This window comes from Phascolarctos cinereus, unplaced genomic scaffold (assembly GCF_003287225.1).
Source record: "Phascolarctos cinereus isolate Bilbo 61053 unplaced genomic scaffold, phaCin_HiC Scaffold_3;HRSCAF=262, whole genome shotgun sequence".
Taxonomy (NCBI): domain Eukaryota; kingdom Metazoa; phylum Chordata; class Mammalia; order Diprotodontia; family Phascolarctidae; genus Phascolarctos; species Phascolarctos cinereus.
Genome location: NW_027555736.1, coordinates 186,589,299 through 186,599,484, shown reverse-complemented (window position 1 = coordinate 186,599,484; position 10,186 = coordinate 186,589,299). Strand labels below are relative to the sequence as shown.

Below are 10,186 nucleotides of genomic sequence, written 5' to 3'. Positions count from 1 at the left end.
GAAGGAAGACCATGTGACATCAAGGCTAACAACAGATTTATAGGAACTCAACCAAACAAGTCCCGGTTAGAAGGCTGCAGCTGAGGGCTTCACAAGGCAAGGGGAAAGGGCTGGAGTTACTGCCATTCTCAGAGGAATTTGGTAGCAGGAAGGTTCTCACATGTAAGTCTGGTCCTAGCACCATCTCCCCTCCTCCTCCCTCCAGCCAGCCCCTTGAACATCTCCATCAATCCACAGCCCCTCACCACACCTGAGATGACTTCCCACAGGTCCTTTCATGTCTCTGGCTGGACTGAGTTTAGATCAGCTTGGTCCTGGCTCATTCCTGGGTCCAAATGCCATGCCTGTTTGGCAAAACTGTTCTAAATGGAACCCTATTCATACCCTGTGTTTATCTAGGAAAAGTCCTTAAAACCCCAGGGGCTTCTCTGGACTGTCTTAGAGTGACCCATCCAGTGAGCTCACAGAGGGTCCATCCTAGCAAGATCGGTGGCCTTGGAGAGGGAGTCCAGAAGCTGGTAGTAGCTGTACTTGAGGTCATATTCCATGTCATACCAGAAATTCACTGTGGAGAAAAGAGGATCTGATCCAGCCACTAAATCCTCTCCACACCTAATCTGGACCCAGTCCCCAGGTCCCTGCAAAATCCCAGTCCTCCTCGCCCCTACCTACCCTTGGACTCCTTACCAGCAATACAGCCATGAGACTGGCGGACGTGATGAAACCAGAGAGCCGGCAAGTAGAACATTTCTCCTGCTTTCACTGTGCAGTGCAGGGGCTGGGCCCGCTTGTACAATGGAAATCGGACCAGGTCTGGAGCCAGGGGATCTAGTGGGATCCAAGGTATCTGCAGGGAACAGTAATTACCACGGGACAAACACCGCAATCCAAAACCTTGCCATCCCTCCTCCCGTCACCTGGATATCCAGCAATCTCTCTGACCAACGAGGCAGGAGATGAGGCAGGAATCATAATAGACTTGTGCTCTCCAGGACAGAGCCCTGCCCTTCCCATTCCTATAGGTCAGGAGGTGTGTGGTTGTATGTGTGTGTGTGTTTTGTTTATTTATTTGCCTTCTTCCCATGACCAGTCCCTCCCCCAAGCCTACAGGCTGGATGCAAGACAGGCACCTTCTCCATGGCCTCCTCATCCACCATCTTGAAGGAGCCATCCGCAGACATGTGATAGGTTGCTGGCGTATACAGCTCTACAGCAGGAAGGATACAGGGTTAAGAGGAGAAAGGCAGGGTCAGAATGAGGCAAAGTCAGTCAAGGTTGAATAACAGCTACATCCACCCAAATCAATCAATGCTCCCTACCTCCTTCTCTCACATCCCTGTGTGGGATCCATTTTCCCATCACCACCTCAGGCTCAGAGTGTCAAGAGGATGTGAGCTGCCCAGATAGATAAGTTGCAGCGCCCACCCTTCCACACTTAAGACCAGAAGTATTAGGATAGCTCCTTACTGGCCAATACATCACCACCCTTTTTTAATCTTAATTCTGAGTCTCCCCACAATAGTCTCATTCTGCCACTTCATGTACCATAAGGGATGAAAGGTCGGTCACTGGGAGGGTGTAAGAGGAACTGCTTCTCCCCAGATATCACACAGTACAGGTTCTCATAGTGATCCTTGTGCACTGAAAAATACAGGGAAGGGTTGTGGGGAAAAGGTTTAGAGTCAGAAAGAAGGCCTCAGAAGAGAAAAGATGGGTCCATTTTGTCACATGCTGGCACCCCGCCCACTCCATCGCTGGGCCTGCGGAATAAAGCCTTTCCTTTTCATGACCAAGAATCAGAGGCCATGGGAGGCTGGGGACAGCTTCTCTCCACATCTGTCTCACCCCCTCTGCCACCAGCCCAACCCTAAAACCCAAGACCATGTCAAAAAAGATGAAACAGGGATTAACTGAGCGCTGTCTCTGTGTCTTTCAATACTGCTTTATGGAAGGGAGATTAGGTCTGTTTGGTTTGGTCTCACAGATCACAACTTGGAGCAGCGGTAGAAATGACAGAGACTTTGATTTAGGTGAGTCCAACCTGTCCACCAGAGTCTGGTCCCTTTCCCATCCTGGCCTCAGCTTCTTCATTCATTGGCCACTTACTCCCTGACTCTCCCGGTACTTACAAGATGTCACTGCTGCTTCTTCCCCCAGCCAGAAGTTCACAGCATCAGGCATCTTCCCTAGATAGAGAGACATTAAATATGTATGTATGTATGTATGTATGTATGTATGTATGTATGTATGTATGTACGTACGTGTGTATGTATGCATGTGTGCACGTACATATGTGCACACACATATATACACATGTATATCTGTATGAATGTATGTATGTATGCAGACATGCATATATACATATATACATATACATGTATACATATGTATATGTATATACATAGACACACACATACATACACACACACACACACACACACAAACATGTATGCATACAACTTACTTATTAAGTGTTTACTATGTGCTGAGCACAATGCTGAGTTCTGGAAACGTTAATACAAGCCAAAAAGGCAGTTCTTGCCTTCAAACAGTTTACGTTCTAACTGGAAATCCAGAGGGAAAAAGAACATGAACATGGACTCCCTTCTTCCCCTGCCAAGGGCAGATGTGGGAATCACTTCCAAAGAAGAGTGGGATAGGCATGACCACACACAGCGTGAGCTAGGACAGCAGATGAGGGTAGGATAAGGGTCTGGGTGGAGGCAGGGTCCTGGTGGACAAAGAGGCCTGGGCACTGGAACTGGGGACAGCAGGAAGAGCTAACAATCCAATAAGGCCCTTACATAGAAGAACCTTACCTACAATTGATATCACAAGAGGGCCGGGGAACTCGAGCCTCTAATAAGGAGGGGTAGGAGTGGGCAGTCATTGCTCAGACCAGACTTCATAAGGCCAAGAAGGCGGGGGCCATAAAAAGCCAAATTTACATACTACTTTGTGTTTGCTGGGCACCTCCTTCACCACAGCCGTGAGGTATATGGGGCAAGTATGACTATCCTCATTTTACAGATGAGGAAACAAGCTCAGACAGAGGTTAAATAACTTGCCCACAGGTCATATAGTTAGGAAGATCAGAGTTAGGACCCAAACCCAGGTCTTTCAAGTTCGGTCCCCCTTCCTCTCTACCCCATTGCCTCTCCATTCCCACTGAGTAATGGAGATAGCAGGGAACGGTGGAAATAGTTCCGGGTTTGGAGTTAGAGGGCCTGGGTTCAAATCCCAGTTCTGTTACTTATTACCTGTATGACCTTGGGCAAGCCCCGGTCTTCAGTTTCCTCATGTGTAAGATGGACTAAGTGGCCTGGAAGTCCTTTCCACCTCTAAAGCCTACCATTTCTAAAGGGTAGAATGTCTTCTATGAGGCATCAGCGTCTACCACTAGTCTTATAGAGCTAAGCGATGAATAAAGGGTCAGGGTCCTGAATATCTGAGTTCCAATCATGGTTCTACTTTGTTCTCCCGCTGATTCTTCTTTCTCCCTAGATACTTCTCTACTCTACCCCCACCCCCCAACTACCTCAACTTACCCAGTGCTTCGCTGGCCCAGGGCACATGGGATTCAACATCAAGCAGCAGCTGGGGCAGCTCACAGGAGAGGTTAGAGCATTGCTTCTGCACATAGAGCACCCCAGGGTGACAGGCTTTGCCCTCCAGCACATCGATCACTGCTCCCAGAGGCAGCCGCCGCTCTGCAGGCATCACAAACCGGTCCCCACGCACTGCATCCGCATAACCATCTGGCGTCACAGCGACACTCACCTCCGTGCTGCCCACGGTGGCCCTGCAGGAAACTGACGATCAGTCCCCGGGCCACGGCTCAGACTTCCCAACACCTAGTGGAACAGTGTCCCAAACCCATTACAAAAAGAGGCAGCTCCCACCTGAGGTAGGAGAACGTCCACTTCTTAAGGGCGGGCCAGTGTTGCAGGGCATTACGGATGATGCAAGGCCTGTTGGGACACACCCAGTCTCTGCAGAACTGGAGAGGAGTCGGGGGCCCTTCCAGGTAGGGCACAGCGAACGGCACGTTGAGCTCTGAGAACAGACAAGGGCTAAGACATCGGGGGTCGGGGACTCTGACTTTATTTGCTAGGAGAAGGAGAACGAGGAGCACTACCTTGTATGGTCTGCACTGTGTCCCCCTGGCCACCTGTCCTGAATGCCCAAAGGGCCCTACCCTGGCTTGAATATGGGGAAAGGGAGGCAAATCAAGGTAAAGGACAAATGAATACACCTGTTCAAGGAATCGAGAGGGTCACTCATATCCTGGGGCCTCCTGCCCATTTGATCCAAAGGCAGCTATGTGGCACAGTGGACAGAACACTGGGCCTGGAGTCAAGGAAGACCTGAGTTCAAATCTGCCCCCAGCCACTTACTAACTGTATGACCTTGGGCAAGTCACTTAACCTCTGTTTGCCTCAGTTTCCAGCACCTACCTCACAGGGTTGTTATGAGATATTTATAAAGCACTTTACCCAGTGCCTGGAACATAGTAGATGCTATATAATGCTCATCCTCTCCTTCCCTCCCTCCCTCTTTATGGATTTGCATAGATTCAGTCATACATATCAGCCTCAGTTCTTTCTGTCCCAGCCTGACGCAGCCTCCTGGCTCATCAGGATTGCTCTCAGTGACCAATGCAGTGTTGAGAGCCTTGAAGCTAATGACAGCTCACACTCAACACAGCACTTTGAGGTTTGCAAAGCACTTTAAATGCCTCCTCTCCTCAGAGCCTCACAGCCATTTAGTGAGGTAGGTTACCATCTCCCAATTTTACATTTGAGGACACTGAATCTGGAGAGGTTAATTGATTTGCCCAACTAGTATGTAATTAAGCAAGGATTCAAACACAGGTCTTGCTGACTCCAAGTCTTACGAGTTATTAACTAAGCAGTGTAGGTGCATTTCCTGTGGATTCCATCAAGGTACCAGTGCCGTGCTAGGTGCTGTGGAGACATTAAAGAACCATTAGAGAACAGCCCACAAGGAGCTGGGTGGGGCAGGGGTGGAGAGTGTGGGGATAAGCCACATACAAAACAATAATAATCAGAAAACAATGCAGTCCCCAAAGCTATTAAGTCATTCTTACCCTCTGAGTCTGCAATATCACAGGCCTGCATAAAAATCAGATCAACAAGGTGATCAATGAATAAAGTAAGGCATTTATTCAGGGTCAAAGAATTGAAATTTGGAAAAACCCCACTATCTTAGATGGGAAGTTCAGTGAGCAGAGTCACAAATAAGCACTCAGAAGGAGGGCAGCTGGGTAGATAGATGGAACAGTGGTTCACAAGTTACTCTTTGCAGGGTTATAGCACTTTCCCAGAAAAACCACAGGATTGGGTTTAAGGTTTCTAGCCAATAGAGGCAGGCCACTGACCTGGACCCTAGCCAGGGTAACCCATAGGGTCATCAAAACAGCCAAACTGTAGGAAAGGAGGGGTTGCAGAAGTGTCCCAGACTTTCCCAGGGATTGGTGTCTATAACCCAAAGAGGTCACAGAAGAAAAGGACCCATACACACAAAAATACTCATAACAGCTTTTTGTGGTGGCAAGGAATTGAAAACTGAGGGGATGCCCATTCAATGGGGAAGAGCTGAACAAATTAAGGTAAAGGAATGTATTGGAATACTACTGTGCTGTAAGAAAGGATGAAGAGGACAATTTGGGAGAAACCTGAGAAGATTTATATGAACTGATGCAGAGTGAAAAGACCAGAATAAGAACAATTTATATGTGCTCTGTGTGTGTGTGTGTGTGTGTGTGTGTGTTTGGACATGGCCAATTCAAGAATTTGTTTTGCTTCTCTATACATGTAATTGGTTTAGTTTTTATTGCTTTCTCAAAGTGGGGAGTGGAAAAGAATGCAGACTTAAAGTAAAATTGAACTTAAAGAGAAAAGAAGACAATTCAGCATTTCTCTGTGGAAATCTAAGTATCACTATAAGGGCAGTGATTTCTGAGGAGAGAGATCAGTGTGAGCTGAGAGATCAATTGCAGAAGGCTTCATTCATAGAGGAGATAAAGACTTGAGTTGGGCTTTGGAGAACAAGCAAAATTTCGTAGAGGGGAGAAGGAGCCGGGGAACCATTTAAGCAAGGCCATCTCTATTTTGATGTCCCACTATCACCTCAACCTCAGTATGTCCCAAAGAGAACCTAGCTTCCACACCACCCCCACCCCTCCAAAAAGTTTCCCTTCCCAGCCATCTCATTTGTAGTCCCATTCCAGTTTCCAAAGCTACGAATTTTGAATTCATGTTTTACTTCTTCTCTTCCTTCATATGGGGGGTGGGGGGCAAAAGTCTTAGGCTTAACAGCTTTAAACTGCACTTAAGACTTTGGGGACCCACTCTATAATGTCTCACCCAATTTCTTCCTTAGGAGCATGGACTTGGAACGGAAAAGGACTCGAGGTCATCGAGCGCAAGCACATTTTATAAAGGAAGAAACTGACAGCCAGAGACACTGTATCTGGCCCAAGGTCGAGTAGTAAGTGGCGGGATTTGAAGGCTGGTCCTCCTCCGACTCCAGATCCGGTACCCCCCCATTCCCAAACTCCCATCCCAGCTGGTCGTCACTCCGCCCCTCCCTCCGAACCATCCTGTCCATCATCATCACACAGCTTGCCTTCCTCGGGTCTTGGGGAGGCCTGGGCCGATCTGAAAGGCCCTGGAAACTGCGGGGATGGCTGGGATTGGGCTCGAGGTTCCTTTGGAACTTGTTTCTGGAGAGTAAACTCCATGAAGGCAGGGCCACCGTCTTTCCGACCTCTCCCCAGAACACAGGGAGGGGCTTACGCAATGATTGAAAACGGGTTGTTTCCATCCTGCACCCTCCCCCCCAAGTCCTCCAACTTCCCAGCCCGTCTCCCAGAAAACAAAGCTCCCACCTCCCCCAGGCCTTCAGAGCCTGCACTGCTCTATGACCCGCAAGGGCTACACAACTCCCAGGATGCACTGCGCCTGCACCCTAAGAGTCCACGGCAGCCGGAACCTTGCGGGGGGTGAGGCCCACGCCCCAGGACTACTAATCCCGGCGTGCACCGGGTCCCTGTCCTGGGCAGGACTACAGAAGGCCGCCGTAGCCTCGTAGTAAACCCCACTCACCCCGCGCAGCATTTGGAAATTCTGATAAATGCTTTCGCACGGCGTCCAGCGCCGCCTCCGCCATAGCCACGCCGGGCCCACGAGCCCCTCCCAGCCCCGAAGCCGCACCCCCGGGCAGGAGCAGGCCCCGCCCCCGAAGGCTCCTGGAGCCCGCCGCGCCCCACCCCCCACCCCCCGGAGCGCCGCACACAGTAAAGCCGCTCGTCAGTAACAAAGGAGCCGTGTTTTATTGACTCATTCGACACGGATACAAACGGAGACGTTAAAAAGGACCCCAGCCCCGCAGGGAAGCACAGGGAAAGGGGGGGAGAGCGAGGCCTGGGGCCGGAGTATAAAAGTTATAAATAAGGGGTGTTCAAAATGTCAATAGACAAGGGGCAGTGCCAAACCTCGGGCATGCAGAGGCGCCCGGCCCAGCTCCGGCCGCGGGCCGAGGGCGGTAGAGGCTGAAGACTACAGCCTTTACTTAGTAAAGTGATAAGTCCCTCCTCCTGGGAGCGGGGAAACACAAGTGGGAATGGAGGCCTCCACTGACCACGGGGAGGCCCCAGGGAAGGGCAAAGGTAACTCGAGGTTCGCGGTCTGGAATTAACTGCAGCATTGGACCCTGGCTGGCCTGGTCTGGGAGGCTGGAGTGAGGCTTCGGCGGGCAGGGGCAGCTTTGGAGTGAATTTTGGAAATGGGCCGCTGCGGTCATGCGTGGCAATCCTTCCCAGGTTTCTGGTCTCACTGATGTGTGGCACACATGCCACAAGGTTTTCCTAAGGGTGGCTCATGCTGATGTCAGTGCTCGGGATGGTGGGGAGGGGAGATGAGCTTGTGGGAACGTGGAAGTGAGAAGATGCAGGAATAATCAAGCACAGCTAAGCCCCAGATTGTCCCCAAGTCTTCTGCTTAGATTGACCAGGATTGCAGGGCCTTTTTTTTGTTAACACGGGGAAGCACTCTCTACACGGAGCTCCTTCTCTACAAGGAGCCAGCAACAGAGGTCCCAGAGACAAACTCTCATAACCCTCAGTTCTTATATGAAACCTACTAGGTCCTACTTTTACATGCCTGCCCTTCTACTTCTCTCACCTCCACTCATAACCTTCCTTTCTAATACTCAGCCCCCTACCCTACACTACTATTTCTAACCTCTCTCCCCTAAACCTGTTCCACTTACCTTCTTCCCAAAATGTCTCTGAGCCATTGATTAGATTCATAGCTACCTAAGCCTCTGTCCCCTCAACATCAGAATGTACTAAGGACCCAGTGATGGCTACACAACACTTCTGAAGAAGGCCTGCTTTCCAGACTATATGGCTTTAAGTGAGATCTCCTGTTGTCCTATGGGAGCCAGGGAGCCCATCCTGTAGCTAGAGCAACAATTCTGTCAAATCTACCACACAGAGCTCTGAGCCCACACCCTTTCATGTGCCACTTTAAGTTTCATCAGACAAAATGAGGAAGATTGCGTTGAGAGTCAATGCAGGGGGCAAAGCCAAGGACTGCAAGGGCAGTAGCCACAGTTGGAAGAATGAGTAGTGGGGAGGAAAGGGGATCATAGTATGAGGTTCCTGCTTCTGAAATCCTTGAAGGAAGATGGACAGTTATGATGGGGCTAGCACCTTAGAACTGCCCTTCAAAGGCAGATGGGAAGCTCCAGCCCTCATCCCCACAGACTTTGACCAAGCACCGAAGTTATCAGAAAAAGAGGATATGCTTGGCTTCTACAGTCTAGAATTCAGGAATAATATAAAGGAGGAAAAGTGGGATGGGGGATGGGGGGAACAGAAGAAGGAGGAGGAGACCAGAACTCCATGGTACATAACACCCAGCCTGAAGACCTTACTGACCTGCAGTAATAACGCCTCATAGAACTGGCCCCACATACTTTGGGAGATAGGGAGAAGAACACTTCTTCCTTGGCGGGGAATGTAATCAATGTTGGGAGAAGGGCCCTTTGAAAGGGGACAAATTATAGGGGAAGAGGTATCACTGACCTGACCATTCTTGTCCCCTAATGGTTGAGTACCATAGATAATAGGTCCAGAGGATTTTGCATGTCTGAACTGCAGGGGAACAATGGTGACAGTGCCAGCCACTGGGACCTTCTACTCATGCACTGGAGAAGCCTAGCTAAGTTTCAGGGCACGGGGGATGGAGGCAGGACTTCCTGCCATTGGTGAGGTGGGGCAGGCACTAAGTGCCTTTACCCCACTGAATACCCTGTATTTGCTTCAGCCCAGGGAGCTGATCCCTGCAGTGTTTCAAATGGCTTCAAAGAGAGGAGGGTCTAGGACCCCTCCCCAGTTCCCCTGAACCCAATGGGATGAACTGCTTCCCAACTCCCCACAGCTTCCATGCAGCACCAAGAAAACTTTGGGCAGTCTTCAGACATGCTCCAGGAACAAGCATCTGGAGGCACTGTGGAGGCAGAAGTCAAGAGTGGGACAAATGTCAGGAAAATAAATTAATAAATAGGTCCAGGCAGCACTAAGGAAAATATGGGAAAGCTGGGTCCCCCATTTTCCATCTGAAGGCTGCCCAGAGGGTAGACCCCTCAGGTTTCAAGAGTCTTGACACAGGTCTATGGGGAAGAAGGTGAAGGGGGGACAACACCCCTTTGGACAGGTGCTCTGGGGCTCAGTGCCTTCGCTCCATGCGTCGTTCCACAGCCTGAAGCAGCAGCTCTGAGTACTGCTCCAGCAGTGCCTGAGTCTGCTCAGCTCCCACAGCACTTGGGCTCCCACTCGGGCTGGCTGTCACCACGCCGACCAGGGCCTCCAGTTCCTGCCGCACCGAAGAGAAGGTGTCACTGAGGATTTGGGCAATTTGACTTTGCTCAGCTGAAGGTGTCCTCGTGCTGGCCACCTGCAAGAGGAACAACCAAGAATTAAGTAATCCAGGTCACTGGGGGTAGGGACCGGGGTGGGGGAGAAAGATGACTCCCAGGCTACAAAAGGGAACACATGCACCTCTTCCCTAGGTTTTTCTGTAGCTGGATGAGGTGTCTCTGCTAGATAAGCTTTTCTTAGACTCTAAAGGCAGTCCTGTTGCTACCACCACCACAC

General features: G+C 50.3%; 2 protein-coding genes across 2 annotated transcripts in view; both read right to left on the bottom strand.

The window, feature by feature from the left end:
• Positions 1-19: 19 nt before the first annotated feature.
• Positions 20-7,226, bottom strand: JMJD7 (jumonji domain containing 7). The gene is made up of 8 exons (XM_078151355.1): positions 7,131-7,226; positions 3,903-4,056; positions 3,549-3,802; positions 2,130-2,186; positions 1,546-1,641; positions 1,131-1,207; positions 688-847; positions 20-565 (listed from the first exon to the last, which is right to left on the bottom strand). The coding sequence occupies exons 1-8, from the start codon at positions 7,192-7,194 to the stop codon at positions 462-464; spliced, it is 966 nt and encodes a 321-aa protein (XP_078007481.1). The 5' UTR covers positions 7,195-7,226; the 3' UTR covers positions 20-461.
• Positions 7,227-7,334: 108 nt separating this feature from the next.
• Positions 7,335-10,186, bottom strand: part of MAPKBP1 (mitogen-activated protein kinase binding protein 1) — an 87,696-nt gene continuing 84,844 nt past the window's right edge. The window contains 1 exon segment of the mRNA XM_078151353.1: positions 7,335-9,986. Within this exon segment, the coding sequence (XP_078007479.1) occupies positions 9,759-9,986 (228 nt within the window). The 3' untranslated portion in view covers positions 7,335-9,758.